Source organism: Adiantum capillus-veneris, chromosome 25 (assembly GCF_014529385.1).
Source record: "Adiantum capillus-veneris isolate H3 chromosome 25, ASM1452938v2, whole genome shotgun sequence".
NCBI lineage: Eukaryota > Viridiplantae > Streptophyta > Polypodiopsida > Polypodiales > Pteridaceae > Adiantum > Adiantum capillus-veneris.
In genome coordinates, this window is record NC_140955.1 from 58,863,173 (window position 1) to 58,884,505 (window position 21,333).

General features: G+C 48.6%; 1 protein-coding gene across 2 annotated transcripts in view; it reads right to left on the minus strand.

The window, feature by feature from the left end:
- Nucleotides 1-7,181: 7,181 nt before the first annotated feature.
- Nucleotides 7,182-21,333, minus strand: part of LOC147424953 (gamma-secretase subunit APH1-like protein) — a 62,376-nt gene continuing 48,224 nt past the window's right edge. Inside the window, exons 5-9 of one of the 2 annotated variants that reach the window (XM_086499537.1) lie at nucleotides 8,036-8,163; nucleotides 7,849-7,953; nucleotides 7,654-7,754; nucleotides 7,562-7,579; nucleotides 7,182-7,484 (exon numbers count right to left, since the gene is read on the minus strand). In XM_086499537.1, the coding sequence (XP_086355663.1) occupies nucleotides 7,343-7,484; nucleotides 7,562-7,579; nucleotides 7,654-7,754; nucleotides 7,849-7,953; nucleotides 8,036-8,163 (494 nt within the window). In that variant the 3' untranslated portion in view covers nucleotides 7,182-7,342. Of the gene's footprint in view, nucleotides 7,954-8,035; nucleotides 8,164-21,333 lie in introns of both variants that reach the window. The other variant, XM_086499536.1, reaches the window with a different exon arrangement.

Here is a 21,333-nt window from a genome sequence, read left to right on the forward strand (position 1 = left end):
ACTCCTTATGGAAAGTCTATACACTTGCATTGCTTGAAAAGGATTTGCATCATATCATTTAACCAGATAAATTTTTTTGACTAGCTTATGTCGAACTCTCCATTTCCTTTGGTATTCTAGTTTGCAAATGGGGCCTCTTTTTTTTTTTCCGAGAAAAAGATCCTTCTATTAGTTAATGAAAGCTGCCCATAGGGCTACATCCACCTCTGCAAGAGAGGGCTACAACAAGCATGATGGGGATACTCTCCCAATGAAAAAACAGCATATATACAATGGGGCTAAATCAAGAGATGGGAGGAGGGAAAAGCCACACAGGTGGACAGTAGTGCCATCTGAGCACCCCCTGGACCATGGAGTAAAACGGCCCAGGGCGCCAGAGTCGAAGGAAAGCCTCGCGGCGCTCCCGCATGCGGTCGGAGCTGCCCTGTAGTCCCTCAAGCTGTCCTCTGAGAGTATGGATCAGCTCTAGCCAAAAGTCACGAACAGTCTCTGCTGGTGGTACAAGGCGAGCCTCAAAGATGCGGAAACAACGGGCCCGCCAGATGAACCAGAGAGCTAGGCCGCTGATCAGCTCCCAACACTCCGCTCTCTCACTGCTCCACTCCTGTGGAGTAAGGTCTGTAGCAGGCTGGAGTGTAGGTCGACCCCCCTGTATCACTATCATCCTGCTGGTGGAAGATAGCTCAAACTGAAGTGCCGGGCCCGTGAGGTTGGACCAAGCCGCCGCCCCCCAAGTGTACTGTCGAGCCGTGGAGAGGGCAGGCATCAGCCGAAGAACTCGTAGCCACACTTGCTGGGCCGAGGGACAGTCCCAAAGACAGTGTCGCTGACTCTCCACCAACTGGTCACAGGCTGTACATGCGGCCGAGAGACCACTATGTACAAGCCAGCTCCCTACTGCTGTGGCTCTGTGTGCAACCAACCACTGGAACAAGGTGACGCGCCTCGGCTGTCTGGAGTCCCACAGCCTCTGCCAAAAAGCTGCCAAGAACTCAACTGTGAGACCCTCCTCCTGCCAATGACGTGCTGCAGTGGGGCGGGCCTCTCTCTGTGCTGCAAGTATATGACGTCCAAGCCGAACAGTGTACTGAAAGAAAGGGACTCCTGGGCGGTTTGCAGAAGAGAGTGGGTCCCTCCATAGCCACTCACCAGGATCCCACTGTACTCGTGCCAGTGGACATCACTCCCAAGCCCATAGCCTCCAGTGTCCTGTCTCAAGAGCTGCTGGGTCAAGGTCTATGACGCAAGTCCTCCCACAGATGCCCACAACTCGGATCCTCTGGAAACAACACTCTGCTACCTGCGGGGCCTCTACTGCAACTCTCTGTAAACGTCCCCCACCCTGAAGCTCGAAGAACAGGGCTGGGACAGTCTCTGAGCAAGCCCTGACTGAAATGAGAACCTCCAGTCGTGTGAAGGCTCCCATCCACCGGGGTGCTACTGGCTCGAGGGGCGTGAGCCAATCAGCTGGAACTGACTCTGAGATGTCCTGACACATGCTCTGAACCCCTCTCATGCCCTGTAGCTGGACAACCTGCACCTCCTCTGACAAACCTGTGAACTCTAGCCAGTAACCTAGAGAGCGCGCTGGACCTGCTGCCATGGGACCCCAAGAAACATGAGGCCTACTCCCAACCAAGTGGCCTCTCTGAGTGCTAACCATGGGGTTCCAGACGAGGGGCTGCCGTAGGCGCTCCTCCGTGCACGTCGGCTGTCGCTGCTCTAGGCCACGCCGCAATAGCTCCCAAGAACGAAGCAAACTCACAGCGAATCGGTCCTCCAGTCTCCTGCTCAAACCAACTCAGCGCAACTCTGTAAAGATCCATCTGGTCGAAGGTTGCCAAGGGCCTCCTGACTGAGGCACCCTGGCACGAAGCCTCTGCAACAAGAACTCCTTCCAGGGCTCCTCGCCTGGAAGAAGTCCTCTGACGACGAACTTCCCAAGAAGGGCTCTGCTCTGCTGTGCTGGATCAATGATCCCAAGCCCTCCCTGAGAACAAGGAAGTGTGATGACCGACCAAGCCACCTTGGCTCGGGCAATCTAAGTGTCGCGACCTGACCAAAGGAAGTTCTTGATCAGCCTCTCTACCTGGCTGATGCAAGAACTCGAGAAGATCCAGCAAGAAGTGATGTACCACATAGTTGCCAACAACACCTGGTTGGCAACTACTACTCTACCAGCCAGCGAAAGTCGTGCTGAGCTCCAATGTACCAGCTTTCTCCTGATGGACAAGAGAAGAGGAGCAATCTGCTGCTCGGGGGACAAATCCAAACCAACCTGACAACCCAAGTACCGAACTGCAGTCCCTGGAGGAATCCACCTGAAACCGTCTCCTAGCATCCAATCTGGCATAGGAGCACTACCAACTGAGAAAGCCACTGTCTTTCTCCAGTTGATCAGTGCGTCTGATGCACAGCAGAAGGTCTCCAAAGCCTGCCCACATCTGTGTAAATTGGCCTCCTGGCCCTCTAAGTACAAGGCTGAGTCGTCGGCAAACTCAACGTCCAGAAGCTCATCTCCCCGTATAGGGAGTGCTAAGCCCCTCAAACCAACCTGCTGTGACACCAAAAATCTGCTCATCGCCTCCGCATAGAACAGAAAGAGAAAGGGGGGAAGAGGACAACCTTGTCTGACCGATCGTGTGAGCATGAAGCGCTCACCTCTACCTCCTGCCAAAAGCACCTGACTGTGAGCCTGTCTGTACAAAGCTGACACCCCTCTGATCCAAGCCTCTGAGAAGCCCATCCTGCGTAGCGTGCCCTCTAGAAAGTCCCAGTCAACTCTGTCGTATGCCTTCTCAAAATCGAGAAGAAGAATCACAAGGTCCTCCCCACGGAGCCGTGCAAGGGCAGAAGCCTCCCAAAAAGTGAAGATGTTGTCAAGGATACTGCGTTCCTTGACAAAACCTGTCTGAGTCCCATGTATAAGGCTCTCCAAAAGTGGCTGAATCCTCAAATTCAGAGCCTTGGCAAGAATTTTGTAGGATGAGTTGAGAATGGTGATGGGGCGCCATTGTCGAATCTCATCCAAGGAGCCACCCTCCTTTGGAATGAGGTAAATTAGGCCCTCACTCATGCTATCCGGCATCACTCCTGTGTGCAGAATGTACTGAAAGGCACTACAAAGATCTGGGCCAAGCAGGTCCCAGTACTCCAAGAAGAAGCTGAAAGTCAGCCCATCCTCACCTGGACAGCTACCACGAGGGAGGGCCCTAAGAGCCGTGTGCAGCTCCTCAAGCTGAAGAGGTAACTCAAGCCTCTGCCGCATCTCCTCAGTCACAAGAAAAGGCATCTGTGCCCAAACCTGCTCCCTGCATGCATCCTGTCTCTCTGACTCGGGCTCAGCCGACAGTAGCTCATGGTAAAAGTCAGTAGCAACTGCACGCATATCCTCTGGCTCACAAACCACTGACCCATCGGGTCTCCTCAACTGATTGACCTTGGCATGCGAGTGCCGAGGTCCCACTGTCTCAAAAAAAACACCTGTCACTCTGTCACCCACCTGAGTCCACTGAGATGCCTGTCGGTGAAAGGCAAACTCATGGCGCCTCTCCTCTGTGCAAGCAAGCTCCTGTCGAGCCTGCTGTAACTGCTCCTCCAACCATGGACTGTCTGGATGCTGCTCCTGCATCCTCTATAGTGAAGCAATGCCTCGTCTGAGACGCTGCTCCTCCTCTCTCGTTGCAGCCCATCGAGCCAGAGACTCCTGGAGAAAGAAGTGGCTAAGCTGAGCTAGGCCTGAGGCCACTCTGTCTGCAGGTGGAGCCTGGCTGTCCATGCCCTCTGTCCATAGAGCCTCGACCCTCTCTCTGAGTGCTGAGTCCAACAAGACCCGCTCTGGGATGTGAAGCATCGTGCTCCCACTCCTCTGCCTGTCTGCCACTGTGAGGATCACTGGTGCATGGTCCGAGAAGGATGTCCCTGCCAGGATGCCCACTGATCCCCCCAAGTCACTGAAGTGGTCACTAGTGTAGAAGCGATCTATGCGCGATAGATTCACTCCTCCCACTCTGCGGTCCGATCTAGAGAAGGCAAGACTCTCTGGAGGCCTCACAAAGCTAGAATTCTGCCATGTATCCGAGACCCTCAACGTCATACAAAACCTCTCCCAAGCTGCTAACTCGACTCCATGCAAAGTAGCATGGCTGCCTCCGATCCTGTCAGAAGGGTCCTCCAACATGTTGAAGTCCCCTCCTACACACCACTGGTCAACTTGTGGCAAAGACTCAACAATCTGTGACCAAAACTCTGCACGAGCACTCGCCACATTGGGCGCATAGATGTTCAGGAAACCCACAAGGCTACCCTGAACCTGCATAGTAATCCATTGAGCCCTGCCTGGTACAATAATCCCTCTGCCCACAATGGCCTGCTGTAATGAGTCCGCAATGGTCATACATACCCCACCCTGGATGCCTCCAGGTCCAAAAGCAGCTGACCAAAAGGTATCATAGCGTCCACGCAAAATCTGACCACATCGCCGAATGCGGCTCTCAGACAAATGGTGCTCCTGAAGCATAAGGAGATCAATCTCTCCTCCCACAAGGCAACGCTGAAGCTCCTGACGCAATCGGCCCCGCTGTCGCTGAAACTGGGGCCCACCTAGTCCCTGCACGTTCCACGAGACGATCCTCATGGGGAGCGAGAGAGAACAGATGATGCCGCAGCAGCAAGACGAGCTATCTTCGAAGCAGGCTTGGATGGGGAGTAATCCGCATCCGAGCGTCCTCTAGATAGGCGAGACTGCAGTGAGTGCCTGGTCCAAGCCCAAGTAGAGCGAGCCGTGCGTAAAGCAACCTCCTCTGTCCAGGAGTCCTCATGAATGAATACATAGCAAGGCAAACACTGCGTATCAGCAAAAAAGTACACCACAATGTGTCCACATCCTGCTGAATCTAGGGGTGTCACCGCAAACTTGGTCAGTGGCCACAAAGTCTGCAACAAATCTGTAACGCCAAGTTCTCCCATGTGGTGAGAGAACTCGAGAACCTGTGTATGCAACCATCCCACCATTGAGTCGAGGGACCACTCTGTCTCAGTCCTGCCACAGAGGGGGAAGGAGAAACCAACTGCTGAGTCCAAGGCCTCTGTCCCCCTAGCGGCGAGGAACAAAGCGTGGACTCTGAAGCAGGCTGCCTCGTGGTCTGCTGTGGAATCGCCAAGAAAACGAGTAAACCCGTAATCGAAGAAATCCCAGCGGCATCGGAGGTCAATGCTCGTCAAACCACGAGGGATAGCTGCAAGAGGAGATGTCTGAATCTGCAGAGGGGGCCGCATGAAGGGCTGACCATCTCTCGCTAGGCGACTCGTGGTGAAGGCGCTGCCAAGAGATCTCCTAGCCGCTGGCGAGGGTCCAGTCTCCTGAGCCGACTGTGGTACTGAAGCAGGAGGAGGGGGAGAAGGGGCTGGGGGGGGCGGGGGAGAGGAGAAGCGGGGTGGGGCGGCAGAGACATGGGGGGGGCGAGGTGGGGAGTGAGCGGTAGCAAAGGGCAGGGGAGGGCATGAGGAGGAGGAGGGGAGATCGGAAGGCGGAGCGGCTGGCGAGGGTGAAGCGGAGATGGTGGCTGGCGTAGGGGGCTCCTCCTGCTCAAGAGGACCAAAGCGGTTCCCCGTGGGAACCCACTGCTGCTGAGTAGGCACCTGGGGGCCACTCTGAGTGCCAGGCTGTCGCTGTGGCCCCTGGCGTCGACGGCCACGGGCCTACTGCCACCCCTCCTCCGCTGGAGCCCCAGGCTCGGAGGGTGGCGCTGAATCTGTGCTCTGTGTCGCTGGCTGTGGCTGCGGCTGCGGCCCAGCCTTGGCAGGCTGGGGCTGAGGCTGGGGTGCAGGTCGTGGTCTCCTCCGTGGGCAGGCCTTCGCTAGGTGGCCCATCTGTCTGCAAATGAAGCACTGGTTCGGGAGACCCGAGTACTCCACACTCTGTCTAAACCAACCCCCACTCACCCGAGGCAGAAGGATGACCTTCGGGAGCGTGTGGGTATCTCTGACCAAAACTCGAACTGAAGGGATGCCAGCCGCCTTGGCAGCTACTGATGCTGCCGTACGAGGTGTCTCCAGGACAGTTCCGATGGCGGAGCCAATCCTGGAGAGAAGTGGAAGGTACTCCCTCCGTAAACCCGGAAAGCAGACTGAGATGGGGATGTCCGCCTCCTCTACTAGCACATCCGAAGATGGGTCAAAACCATGTCGCCACTGTCGAAAGTGGGCGCGTGATGCTCGGATGGCCAATGGACTCATAGCTATGACCTTGGAGGCCATCTCGGAAGTCTCGAACTCAATCTGGTAGTACCCCCGTCCGAGAATCTGGACATCCAAGATCTTGCCCACCTCTGCGAGGAGGCGGGCCTGGAGAAGGTCTCGCAGCTCTCCTCTGTTGGGACGAGTGCCGAGAACCTTGCAGATGACAGAAGTCGCCTGCAAGCGTTCTACCTCTGTGGCAAGGCTTGCTTGCTCTGCCGGCGTAAGAGCAAGTCGAATGGTGGGCTCAGCGGGGTCGGGCGAGGGGGCTTCAGGCGAGTCCCTCTGAGGTGAAGCTAGAGCCTCCATCTGTGTCTACTGCTGAGTCGAAGAAGCGGGCGGCGAAGAAGAAACCTGCAAACAAGTCATCAAGGCACTTTTCCGAAGAGAAAGTGCTGCCGAGCCAGGTGCAGAGGGCCTTCGGGGCGAAGAGGATGGAGGGGGGGGGGGGGGGTGATGAGGAGACAGCGAGGGCGAAGAGGGCAGCCGTGCTATGTGCGGGTGCACAAGCAGCAGCGAGCGGGGGGGATGGAGCGGGGAAGGCAGAGCGAGAGGAGGGCAGCGGGCTGCGGCAGCTAAGGGGCAGCGCGCAGACAGGGGGGGGCAGCGGGCTGCGGCAGCTAATGGGGCAGCGCGCGCAGATAGGGGGGGGCAGCAGGTGGGTTGAGAGGCATTGCGCAGGGGCTGAAGGGGGTGGGGGGGCAGCGAAGGGGCAGCGGGGGGAGGGAGGGGGGGGAGGAGAGAGATGGCACAACAGCAAAAGGGGGGGGGGCGAGCAGCAGTAGCGGGCCCTTAATATTCAAGGCCAAAGCACTTGGTGCCAAAATGGGGCCTCATTTAATCATATGGATCCTTCTAATCTTGTTTATTTTAAGATACCAGCGTGACTCTTCAACTACACACACACGCGCACACACGCACACACACACATATATATATATATATTAAAGCAAAGGCTATGTGATCATTTTTTGTTAGCAAAGCTTTCAAACAAATGTAAATATGATCCTTTAGGTCATAATGTTGAAAGTGTGTACTGTTGCAGGACTTCGTGTAATCTGAAAGTAAAGACATGAATATCATAGGGCTACCTTGACAAACAAGCTCATAAAGGCTCAACTTCCATAAAAGCCTTGTTATACCTTCCAAAATCAGGCTTGTGAGCTTGCAAAAACAACAGGCCATAGTCAACAGTCGTCCCATTTCGCAATTCTATATTCAAGAATGACCACCATCTTTTGATGGGCCTTGTAATTCATACTCTTCATCGAAACATGTCTCAAAGCATTCAGCTTCGTCCATCTACAAATCAACACACACACACAAATGGCAGCCTCTGGATCTGCAAATAAGTAGCCTTTTAGACTCCCATGAAGGAAAATTCTCTGTCAAGTGCCCTTGCAGACGCCGACGTACGGTATATAGAGAAAGCTTCGACTGGATTGTGGTTTATCTGTAAGGCCATTCCCTTGGATCGTAATATTGTCGGCGAACTGATGAAATTTTGTGTGAAGAGACTATACAAAAAAGCCTTGCTGTGCAGCAAAAGAAAAACTAGGACAGAATATTTGTTCTAGTTTCCCTTGAAGTTAACATTTCTTGCTCGCCAACCTTGACCCAAACAATCTTTCCACAATAGCACATAGCTGCTGCTGCACAGAGTAGGACCAATGGAACCCCCACCAAACACCCTCCTTGCGAAAGATTTATGAGAGACTGCGTCAGGAAACATCACTTCATTAAGCACCATATCAAAATGATCATTCAATTCAAACAAATTCGAAGACACTAAACATACCATAAAGGAGGCTGCAAAATGTATCGCCGGTGGCAAGAACATAGAGCTTCTCTTGCCATCATCATACCCGTTGAAAGCAACAATCATTGAGGAGGTGTGAATTATGAGAAACGAAAGTGACAGCAATGCTGCCAAGCACAAAGAACGGCTCTCTCTCTCTCTCTCTCTCTCTCTCTCTCTCTCTCTCTCTCTCTCTCTCTCTCTCTGTGTGTGTGTGTGTGTGTGTGTGTGTGTGTGTGTGTGTGGAATGGACAATGCTGAAAGTGTAGTCGACTTGCACTGACAGACAGTCAATCCTCGGCAACACACGAACAGACCAGAAATTTTAACAAACGAACTTCAAAACTCAAAGTAGTCGGTCGAGACACGAAGCGGCGGAGTTCCACTTCCAGATGCACTGGCCCCAAAGTCTGGCACCCCTTTCGGTATTTCTTTTTATATTAATAAGAACACTACAACTGCCGAGAAGAGTCCTCTGCTCTGTGTCCCCGAGGGCATGCTTATAAAGGTCCTGGAAAGGACCAAGGCCAAAAGGGTAGGCACCCCAAAATCTCCCAAACATAGCTTTCATAAAAAGCTGGCCCAAAACATCATGGACAATCTACCACGTAGCAGCCCGCAAATCCTGCAGATGCCACATCAGCATGGTATGGACGGCCATGTCATCAGTTTTTGCGATCTCTCTTTTTAAGTGTCTGGTCACGGTTCAGATGCCACGTAATCACTTTGTGATGTACTCCCTTCCTTGAAAGACTTATGGCAGCTATTTATGTCCATATCATAAAGTCACTAGACAAAGTATTGTCAGTCTGTCAGCACCTCCCAAAATCTCGTAGAGAAGTTGGTTGACTCTATTTCCCTTCAGATAATCTGTGACAAAGGAATGGAGTGGCTCCCCTCTTGTGCAGCACGCACCACACCATTCAATCCGTTGGTTCAACATGCACTCTCGGAATAGTCGGCACTAAACCAAAAGCCTCAAGGTAAAGCTACAATAACTGAGGAGTATCTGCCGATTCCTCCTCCTCTGTCCACGTTGCATCAAGAGCTCGGTAGTTCCTGAACTTGGCCAAATACTTGTAGATCAACTTAACCTTCACTTTCCTTGTGTGCTAGGACCTACTCTGGTATAAGAATCTCATCCGTTTCTTTTACCTCTTGGTTGCTCCCAAGCTCCTTGTCCTCTGGCACTTCTCCCTTGAAAGATCTGAATAGACTCACATGAAATGCATTTGAATCCTCAATTCGGTAACTCCAGCAAAAAGGACACATCCATGATCATTTCATAAATCTTGAGGGGCCCATAGTATCGCATACTTAGCTTTGGAAAAAGCTTCTCCCCCTCCATTTTTCTACAGCATAAAACAGAAGCACCCAATCTCCTTCCTTCAACTTGAAGACAAGGCGATGCTTGTTTGTTGCCTTTGTGAGCCGTTCTTGAGACTTCCCCAAAGCCTCCTTAACCTTCGCACAAGCAAGCTCCACATCCTGAACAAAATGATCTTCCTGAAAAATCTTGTCATTGGTGCATAAAGTAGGAGGAACCATTTTGCCACCCTCGACAATCTCAAATGGTGCCTTCCTCATCAAAGTGTGAAAAATGTTGTTGTAAGCAAACTCCACCAATGGCGAATACCATCCCACTAAGACTTATGCTCAAAGATATAACACTTAAGTAAATCCAAAACCACTAGATTAATAATCTCTGATTGCCCATCGGTCTCTGGATGAAATGACAATGAGAATTTGATCATAGTGCCCACATTCTCAAACACTACTCTCCAAAACAAACTGCTGAACCAGAAATCTCTCTCCAAAACAACAAATATATGCATCCCATGTAACCTAAAAATGTGCGAGACAAACAGCTTTGCTAAATGGTTTGCCTTCTTGTCTTCTTTACCAATACGAAATAAGCTTGCTTGCTGGATTTATCTAAGATAGACCATATGCCATCATGCCCACTCTTACGTCTTGTGAAGATAAAAAACAAAGTCCATTGCAAGGGCGATCTGAAATCGGTAAAGGTTTGAGGGGGTCAGCTCTAGGACAAGAAACAAGTCCTAGGGAGCTGACATGAGAGGATAACGTTGCCTGTGGCAGAGATTTGGTGAAGATATCAACAAGGTTATCCGACATCGGAATATACTCTAGTTGACTAGAGCCATCGTAGGTCTTCTCACGAACAAAACGGTATTGTATTTGTATATGCTTGGTCCGCGCATGAAACACCAGGTTCCTCGCAATGGCTATACAACTCTGGTTGTCTGAGTACATCGTGGCCGTCTGCTCGGGAAATCCACCTTTGAAAGTAGCCTCCATAACCACATTGACTCACATGTAGCACTGCAAACAACCCTATACTCCGCCTCAGCGGAAGATAAAGCAACTATGGGTTGTTTATTCCTGCTCCATGAAACTGCTCCTAGGCCAAAAGAAAAGGTGTAACCTGTGATCGATCGTTATCCATCTGGATCTCCATCCCATCAATCCATCCTCGTAGAATGATCTTGGAGTCTGTTATGTTACTCCAGCCGCATGGTGAATGCCTAATGACTTGGTCGCCTTTAAATACCGCTGAGTCCGAAGAGCCTAATAGTGAATGCCTAATGACTTGGTCGCCTTTAAATACCGTTGAGTCCGAAGAGCCTGCTCCAATTATGACTTGGCGGGTCTCTGCATGAAAGAATTTAGAAGTCCCACCGGGAAACTGACATCAAACATGGTGTTGAGAACCCAAAGAAGAGAACTGACCAGTTTTCGATACTTCATAGCATCTGCTACATCTATGGGGTCATATTGTGACAACTTCTGATTGGGATCCATACGAGATGAGATAGGTTTGCACTCAGCCATACCAAATGCTACCAACAATTCTTAGATATAGCGCTCCTGAGAGAGGAAGACGCCTCCCTCTATCTGCCATATCTCCAATCCAAGAAAGTAATGAAGCAAGCGGAGATTTTTCATCTCAAACTCCTTAGCCAAGGGCTCCTTAGTATTGCAGATGTGCTCGACATGGCTACTTATGATCACAAGATCATCCACATACAGGATAACAAGAGTCATTAATCCTCCCTCAATGTAAATCTACAAATCTCGGTCTGTAGAAGAACGTAGAAAGGAGTGTCGTAGGAAGAAAGAGTCTTATCTTTTAGTACCATGCTCGAGGGGCTTGCTTCAGGCCATAGAGAGCCTTTAGCAACTTACAAAGCATGTCACTAAATTTTGGATCCAAGAACTGTCACAAGGATGTGGCAACTGCTAACCTTAGTTGTTGGTTTCTTTCCAATGATTTTTGTTTTATTTTTGAGACCCTCTTTTTGAAGTTGCAAATGGTCGGACATTGTATGGCCAATGTGAACGGTAGTTTCACCCGCAGATGGGAAGTTGGTCGGCACTGGAATTCGTATAGTAAGAGGATATCTAGTGTCACCAGCGTGTGACTACTATCTATCCTTTTTGTTGATTTCTTTCTTATTATTTATTTACTTTCACTTTTTGGAAACACCCCTCGGGAAATCTAACTGCCCTGCATTGCATAGCTAGTGTGGAAGGGAGTCCAAGCCTGAGGGCAAGAGAGCACTAAGGTTAGACAAGGACTATGGTTAGCCAAAGTGGGGTCATTGACTAGCCAAAGTGGGATCCTTTGCTACAGAGGCTACATTTCAATTCTAGGTGTGGCTGCGGTGTACAAAGGGGGTCAGATGACCTAGAAAGATACAATGGCAGCACCTCCTAAAATTTAAGGAACTGCTATTTTGGGACCCGAAAATGTGTCCGCGTCATTACCTCCGGAATGACAAGGGGAACATTTTATTACTCTGTCGTGAAGTCAACCTGGCAACCGGTCGGGAGATTTTTAGGCGGCAACCCCAAAACGGGAAATAGCTTGTAAATGTGCCACGTGCAACATTTCTGTGCACTTTCCTCATGCAAGAAGAAGTGGCGCTGAATTTATAGCTGGGAGGCTTATTTTGCAAGTTCCTGTCACAAGTTAAGAGCTATGGAGTGCTTCCTTTCCCTCCTACGTACAGTGCGGTGCCAGGAGTGATGCCCTGCACGCTACGCACTGCCCTCTCCCCTATGGCAGTATGTTATGCCCCTCTAGTGGGCTTTTCAATTGACCAATGTACAGTTGTGTGGGTTCATGCGCGATTGCCGAGGCAAAAGCCTCTTGCACAGGTACTGGATTAGCTAGCGGCTAATCCCCCGCAGGTACAGGTGAATTCGGAGAGGTTTCACGTCAGAAATCTCGTCCGATTCAAAGGGCAAGTAGCCCTACAGGTGCGGGAGCTCGAGGACTTGCTACGGATGCGACCGGCACGCGAAACAGAGCCCGAAACAGTAAATTACAGCCTGCTGTGTATTTTTGCAGGTTTAGGGTTTTGGCCCTAAACGGTTTTGGCCGTATGCGTCGGGAAAGTCATTCAATGCATGGGAATACTGACTGTGAAGGGTGCTAGTACAGTTATGCTGCAGAAATCGGGCCGGAACAGTTGAAATTCAGCCAAGCTTGTGCGGGGCAGCTTGTAGGGAACCACAGCGTTTATTCCCTCTTTCAAACAATAAAGAAATACCGAAAGGGGCGCCTAAGTTAGGGGCCAATCTGGTGTCGGTCTACTCATACAGGTGCAATCTAGCAGCCTGTATCCCTCTCCCCTTTGTTGTGTCTTGAAAGTACAGGTAAAGTGGGCGACGAATTAAATGGGTGAAAGCAAATAAGGTTTAAGTCTAAAGTCTACCGCCCTTTTTGAAAGTACAGGCCGGTTACATCTAGGCTCAATTTAAGATCATGTGGGTCCCCCCGTCGCACTTAGCAAGTTGGTGGATCCTAGGAAGTGAACTCAATAAAGGCATAAAGCCAAGGTGGAGTCACCAAAGGAAAGTACCCGACAGTTGGGCCACATTGCATTTTTGGATGCGGTCCCAATGGGGATAGATGGTCAGAAGACCAGTGGGAGCCCAACAGAAGCATCGCCTAAACATTAGGAAACTGCTATTTTGGGCCATGAAATCTGTTCTCATCATTACCTCCGGAATTACAAGGGGAACATTTTAGAACTCTGCCGCAAAGTCAACTGGGCAACCAATCGGGAGATTTTTAAGCGGCAACCCCGAAACGGGAAATTGCTTATAAACGCGCCAAGTGGCACATTTCTGTGCATTTTCCTCATGCAGCAGAAGGTAGCGCTGATTTTTAAGCTGGGAGAGCTCATTTGGGGGATATTGTCAAATGTGGTGCAAGAAGTCATGTCTTGTACACCTCACACTGCTCTCTCTCTCCCCTACGTACAGTAATGTGATGCCCCACAAGAGGGCTCTTCATTTGACTCGTGTACAGCTATGTGGTTACATGCGTTTTTGTTTAGGCAAGAGCCTCCCTGAGCAGGAACACGAGTAGCTGACTGCTGCTCCAAAAGCACACACCGGTGAGGGTGATAACCTCACCATATAGGTGCGATTTCAGCGCTGGTTATGCGTTGTATTTTGACTGTTTTTCAGCCATACGGACGCCAGAACCCTTGGGAATAGTGCCCCACTACTAGAGCAGTTCAGGAACTGTTAAAGGCTGAAAACAGGGCAAAAACCAGTAAATACAGCGACCTGAATTTACTGTTTTTGGGCAGGAATCAAAGGGTTTATGCCAATTGAAGTGATTCCCAGCAGGGAAATTGGTTTCATGCAAGTTTTGGGGCTGTTATGCTGCCGAAAATTGGCCAAAACAGGTGGTATCTAGTTGGATACAGGTAAAGAATTCGCAAGACTCTACCTTGTAATTTACCCTCTCAAAGTATAAAGAAATACCGAAAGGGGCGCCAATTTTGGGGCCTACAGGTTGTCGGCGTTTGCTCGGAGCCTTGTAGCTTCCGAGCCGTGTGTGTAATTAAGTGTTAATTCCCGTCACTGGTTCCTTTTGCAAAGTACTCTCTCTCTCTCTCTCTCTCTCTCTCTCTCTCTCTCTCTCTCTCTCTCTGTGTCAATAGTAAAGTAAAGAATTTTGGGTGAAAGCTAAAGCCTACCGCCCCATGGGCCAGTTTCAAGAACCCTAGAGGTTGCTCCACATGCACCTCCTACTCTAAGTTGCCGTTGAGAAAAGGTGAAACTACATCCATCTGAAAAGTGGGCCACCCGAAATAGGCAATGAGGGCAAAAACTGTCTGAATGGTCGCCATCCTCGCACTCGGTGCAAAAGTCTCGTCATAGTCCACACCTTGTCTCTGAGAGAAGCCCTTGATAGCGTGTAAGGATTCTAGGTACTAATTTTTAATTAAGTACTTAAACTCACGATTAAGACTTGAGAAAATTGAACTTGACTCGGAGATAGGACTACGAAGACTGTGTGTTTGATTGATCGATTGAATGCTTGAAAACTGAGTACAATAGGCTCCTTATATAGGAGATGAACAGGTTCGTATGAAAAGGTATGACCCTTCCCGAAGAGACACATCCTTTAGGCGAATAGACACATCCATTCAATGAAGAGCCGCAACCATTGGTTGAAGGGGCATGGCTAGTTGTCGAGGGAGTGTGGCTGTTGGTGAAGAGGCATGACTCTAGAGCGAAGGGTTGTGACCATTCGAGAACAGGAGTCCTCTTGGGTTAGTCAATGCATCTATAATGAGTCAAGAAGAGTGTATAATGCATCTGTAATGAATCAAGAAGAGCGAAGGGTTGTGACCATTCGAGAACACGAGTCCTCCTGGGTTAGTCAATGCATCTGTAATGTATAAGAAGAGTGTCCTCCTGGGTTAGTCAATGCATCTGTAATGAATCAAGAAGAGTGTATAATGTAATAACAAAGATAAAGAATACGTCACAATCGTGACATTCCCTCCCATTTAAAATAAAACCCAGGGTAGTTGTAGAAACTCCAGGAGAAGGAAATGTATTGTTGTAGTGCTTTTGTATCCAAAGCTCTTTCTATTAAGTCCCACGTCATGGCACTCTTATTGACCGTAACTATTTGCCAAACTGAAAAATGATCATATCTGCAACTTGATTAGTGCTTTTGTCAAAGTTATTTGTAACTTCGAGCTTTGTCTAATAAAAGATTGAATCTTTATCTGCTTCAAGTGAAACTATTTATAGACTTTTCTGTTGAATGATAACCACAGGTTGGAAATCTGCAAGGTATTCCATTGGTTTATCTGGAACAACAAAGTCCTTCTGAAGGGATGTCGTAGACTGAGACAGAGTAGTGTTTGGAGGTATATCCATCTGTAAAGGTTTTTCAGTGGAACAAGTTGTGCCCAAAGATTCAATTGCAGCAACTGAAGTCATGCTGCAAGAGTCTGCATCGGATTTATCCTTTGCACCGCTGAAGGTAAGGAAAGGAGTCTTCAAGTTTGGAAAATTATCATTCACCACTGCATTTGGTATCTGTTCCGAAACAAAGACTTTATTCTGTAAGGGCGGTGACAAGGCGATTTTTTTTGCCTGGATCACGGCCAAAGAAGGGGTTATGTGCTTGTCCATTGTCACATAAGAACCGGAATCTTTTGAATCTTCAGCTATTTTAGCGCGCATTAAGGCTTCCAATTGAGTAGGGGGAGGTCGAGGAAGTTGTTTCCTCTTAGACCTCTAAAGGATCCTCTTGCACAAGGAAAGGATCAATAAATCTTTGACTTTACCACCATCAGATAAGAAAGACTTAAATGTAGGGCATGGCTCGCGAGGGGGAACTTGTCCAGCGTCACAACATTCACAACCGAGTACTCAACTAGGGTCGGATATATGACATATGTGCCACTAAGTAAGCCCATCTTGATATGGCTGATGATCCTTTGGAAGCTTCATGTTGCTGCTTTTGTTGCTGATGATTCCGATAAGAAGTTCGTTGCTTAGAACTGTAGCATTTCCAAGAATATTCATGCTCAGACTTTTGTTGCTCGCACGAAGGTACTTTGTGTCTAGTTGTCTGTGAGAAACCATGCTTTGGGTGAGAAAATTTGAGTTTCAAAGCCTTTAATTTGAGTGGTTTTTCTTGGTCGACCACTTAAGCCTCAGAAGAAGGTGACAAAGAAGCAGCATACTCGTCCGAGAAGTAGTAGGACGACTTTGAGAAGTGTTTTGCGTTTGCATCTCCTCCAAGTGAGTGTGAATTGATGCGAGGCTCGTGGAAACTGCAGCCATCTGCTCTTTGAGAACTGCTATCGGGTCCACGGGTAAAATATTGTTGTCGCCATCTTGTGATCCAAGTCATGCTGATTGTTCAAATACAGTAACTGGAATTGTGGCGTCTCCTATTGTATGGGGTCTGCCTTTGATGTTAGTGGGTCTTGCAAGGCCGGTGCGAGAAGTGGGAGCTTTGTTGCGGGAACCAAGGCAAGAATCCGAAACTCTGGTTCAGGTTCATATACCACGTCTAGAAGAGGCTCCAGCCCCGAAAAAAGTTTTCTTTCTCGCGTATAGAAAATACATACAAAGCCAGCGCTAGAGGGGAGGGGGGGGCAGCATGAAAAATTTTGCAGATTGGAGTCTTATCATTTCTCACGCTGCTAGCTGGACTATTTCCTCCAATAGTAGTTTATGTACGCTGCTGTCTAATGGGGTTTTTTTTAAATTTAAAGTAAAGTAGTGCACCTTGGCTTTAAAAAAAAATTAGGGAAGGCCAGACCTCTTTGGCCGGCCACCTGGCCCTTAAAATTTTAGGCCTGATTTGTTAATAAAATTGTACGTGTGATGCTGGATGTACGTCAAATTCAGCGTGACGAGAATTCGAAGAGGCATCCCGTGTGAAGACTTGTTGAATTCAGCGCTGGGAAGAGGCACCTCCATACACACCTCTTGGAGGGAAAGGGTGCCACTTCAGTCAAGAGGTGCCCTTCCTTGGTGCCTATTCGCGAAGAGATGAGCTCACGAGTGGTTGATGTGAAGTAGCCAGCAAAGGGAAGCTACACCCGCAAATAGAGACACCCGCATGCGAAAGGGCACCAGCAAGGTGAAGAGGTGTTGCCCTTTCACATGAATAGGTGCGAGCACAATCACGAAAGGACGCCAACAAAGGGTTTCCAGAATTCAGCCCAGCAATTTCAGAATTCAACCCATCGCTTGTGAAAGGGTGCAATCCTCTGGGAAGGGTGCAAATACGGAGAACAAGGGGCATGCTGCCTGCTGGTTCAATACCTTATTACGTGAAGGGGCACCGACGAAGGGGTACATCCCAATGAAAGGGCACGCTACGGGGCACCAGCACAACGATCCCAAAATTCATCGGGTATGCCACACACACAGCCATATTCTTGTCTTTTATTTATATAATTGGAGCAAAATAAATTTTAATTACTTCATGCTCGTTTGGGTGTGCACCACCTTTCTTGTGCTTCCATACAACGCCAGGAGATGGGGGAGAGGGTAGCGGCGAGGGTGAGAGGCTCACAACCTTCGGGTCCTAGGAAAAAAATTTTCTTTGATACCACTATAAGGATTCTAGGTTCTAATCCTTAATTAAGAACTTAAACTCACGATTAAGACTTAAAAAACTTGAACTTGACTCGGAGATAAGACTTAGAAGACTGTGCGTTCGATTGATCGATTGAATGCTTGAAAACTCAGTACAATAGGCTCCTTATATAGGAGATGAACAGGTTCATATGAAAAGGTATGACCCTTCACGAAGAGACACATCCTTTAGGCGAATAGACACATCCATTCGATGAAGAGCCGCAACCATTGGTTGAAGGGGCATGACTAGTAGTCGAAGGAGTGTGGTTGTTGGTGAAAAGGCATGACTGTAGAGCGAAGGGTTGTGACCATTCGAGAACAGGAGTCCTCCTAAGTTAGTCACACTTCGCATCTGCATCTGTAATGAATTAAGAAGAGTATATAATGTAATAACAAAGATAAAGAATACGTCACAATCATGACACAACGAGTCGTGCCTTGTGCTTGTCCAAAGAACCATCAGATTTGTACTTGGTCTTGTCCTGGGGCGTTCACTTTCTTATATCACGTGCGTTCACCAAAATGAATTTTAATTACCTCTTACACCCCTCTTGTACACATGAATCTGTAAATTTACAAGAAATTAAAATCCCTTCTGTTGAACGCACGTGCTATGTTACATATATTTTAGTGAAACACCAATCACTTTCCGCTTGGCAGACCAAGGAACCAACTCCCAAGGGTTATTCTTCTTAATGGAATCAAGTTCTTTCTGCATGGCCAACTTCCACTTTAGTTGTCAAAGCGCCTCCTTAACTGTCAGAAGACTATCTCAATCCTTGATCACTATCGCATGGTTCACCTGTAATAAAGTCCCATTTGTCTCAGCAAATCGAAGTTGCTAAGAGCGTCGTGTCGTACCAGCATAATGCCAATCTCCTGAAAAATTTGACGTCGCTACATCTCGCAAGGTCTCTAACAACCACTTCAGTAACTTGTCTAACTTGCTCCCCGTAGGACAAACTATTGGTACATCTAGCTCTACCTCTGCACTATGGTGAGAACCACTATCATCTGCATTATCTGGAACGGGTGCATCCTCCTCCGCAACACGAGGGACAAGAAGACTTGGGAGCGGGAAACCCCTCGAAGGAAGAAACTCGTCACGTTTGAGTACAACATCCTTCTTTACGGGATCATAAGGTCAATATCCCCGGAAAGACTATTGTAGCCAAAAAAATTCGTTCTCTTAGACTTGGGGTCAAACTTCCCCCTCTAGTCCTTTGGTACATGGACATATGCATTGCCCCAAAATATCCGAAAATGAAAGACCACGCTTTTTATCAAAGTAAGCCTCAAGCGGGGTCTTCCCTCCAACTAAAGAGGTTGGAAATCAGTTTATGGTATAAACTGTCGTCGTAACTACCTCCGCCCATAAAGACTTTGGCAAGTTCAATGCTCAAGCATAGTCCGCGCCATCTCAACCACTATCCTATTCTCCTGCTCCACGATTCACAACTCATTCTCTGAGGGCGATCCGGTATTTGCAAGCTCTCGCTTGATGCAATGATTCGCACAAAATTGAATGAATGCTTTGGAGGTAAACTCCCCACCTTTGTCCAACCAATCGAATTCTCTTCAACACCTCATTGCTCTCCACAAGAGCATGCCAATTCTTGAAGAGGCCAAATGCCTCCGACTTGTGTTGTAGAAAATGTACCCAAGTAAAGCGGTTGAAATCATCCACCAACAAGGGAAGGAATACAGAGCTTTGCCAAGGGAAGGAGTCTTCATAGGTCCACAAATATTGGTGTTCACTAGCTCCAAAGCGGCATCCTAGGAATCCAAGTAATGCATTTCCCATGCTCACTCCCAACATCTGGTAAGCTTGAAAGCATTTGCTCATGAAAAGCAAGCCGAAGAGCATCATTGTTCAAATGACCAGATCTATAATGCCAAAGATCACATGTAGGTATCCTTATTGCTGAAGAAAGAGCATGGAGCCTGTAGATACCATTCTCCACTGAGCCCCCTCTGACCTCCTTGCCAAAGTCACGATCCCGAATAGACACTCCATCCTCTTGTAAATATCACCTCCATGCCTAGCTTGCACACCCGTGCAAGATGAAATCCCAGCTTCGGAGCATAAAGTACCTTGGAAATATGCAAACCCCCTCTGCCGTCTGGAATCAACTCGAAAGATCCCTTGCTATGAATAGGAATTTTAAATTTGTCGTCGATGAAAATAGTACCAAAGTGTCGCCGCATTTTGAACAAAAGATCCTTCGAAGGTGTCATGCGCCGTGTGGCACCACTATCCAGAATCCAATCACGACCATCTCGGACCACAAGAGCCGTCTCGACCTCCGATGTCCTTGGAGAGTCCTCTAAGGGTAGAATCTCCAAATGAACAAAGACTGGTAGCTGAACAACCGCTACCGAAGAAGTCGAAGTATCTCCGACTCGCTTTGGACACTTCCGCCAATAATGGCCCTTTACCCCACAATAATTGCAATGCCGATCCGCCTTCAAGGCTTCATTTTCAGCAGCACTCTTCTTTTCTTTGTTGTTGCTTTTCTTCTTATCCTTCTGTTGGTTGTTGTTATTGCTGGAAGAATCGGTCAAGGCGTCGCAGCCTGACTTCTTCCCCGTATTGAGCCGCTCCTCGTCCAACACCATTTGAACAATCTCATCCCAAGAAACAATACTCAGCCGGCCACTAATAATCAACGAAGAATAGAATTGGTATACCGAGGAGGCAACTCGGCCAAAAGATGGATGGCCATGTCCTCCTAACTGATAAGCTTTCCCATATGAAGTATCTCCTGCTGAAGCTCCTGCATCTTGTTGATGTGATCCCTCTAGGATGAGTTCTTTGCATCTAGGGCCCTTAGCTGCACCTCTAAGGCTATCTACTTCATTGGAGAGACTCGATCATATAGTGAAGAAAGTCGATCCCAAATCAACTTCGCATCCTTCATCAATCGAATGTGACTGATGATTGATGGTGTACTATTGAGGATTATGAAAGACAGGATTCGCGTCCTTTATCAATCGGATGTGACTGATGATTGATGAATAGTCACAAGGGACGGAGGGGACGGCCGTTACAAACGGGGGTAGTATCTAGGACGAGGACGGAGGGGGAACGGGCTGCCCGGGTGGGGTCGCAACCTGAACATCCCGAGGACGGCAAGGGACGGCCGGTCAACGGTCAACAGTTTTAAAAATTTTAAAAATTGATTGTTAGGAAACAATCAATTTCTCTCCAACAGCCACATATTTGAAGCTTTCAAGAAATGCTCTATTTAGTGTAAATTTGTGGTCAAAGTGATGCACCATGTGTGTGTAATGTGTGTAGGTCAAAAAATGCCAAAAAAAACTCTCTTTTTTTTTGCCGTTTCGACCCCCGTCCCCGTTCCATAACTTTTGCCGTTCCGTCCCCGTCGACGTTCCCGACCCCGACCCGCCATCCCATGTTACTATGGATTGATGGTGTACTATCGAGGATTACGAAAGATAGGATTCGAGCATTGACACGCTCCCACAACTTTGCTCCCACAAGATCCTTTGGCTATTGAAAGTTGCCCATAACAAAGCCTCCAAGCTCGTAAGAATCGAAGACCACCATCATAGTCGCTTTCCAAATAGCATAGTTGTCGCCATTCAATTGTTGATCCGACGGAAAGGTAGGGGGGGGTATCTTGATTGGTTGATCACCTACGCCGGCGTAGAACTCAAACCAATTTCCCCATTCCTTGTTGACGGGTGGGTCACCACCACCGCCGGTAGCTACCTCAAGATGTACTTCCTAATCACGGATTGAATTCACGTCAGAATCATCACTCTTTTCCATCGTGTGAGAGAACTTGGGCCTATGTCGAGGCTACGTCAAGGTAGAAGAAGGAAAA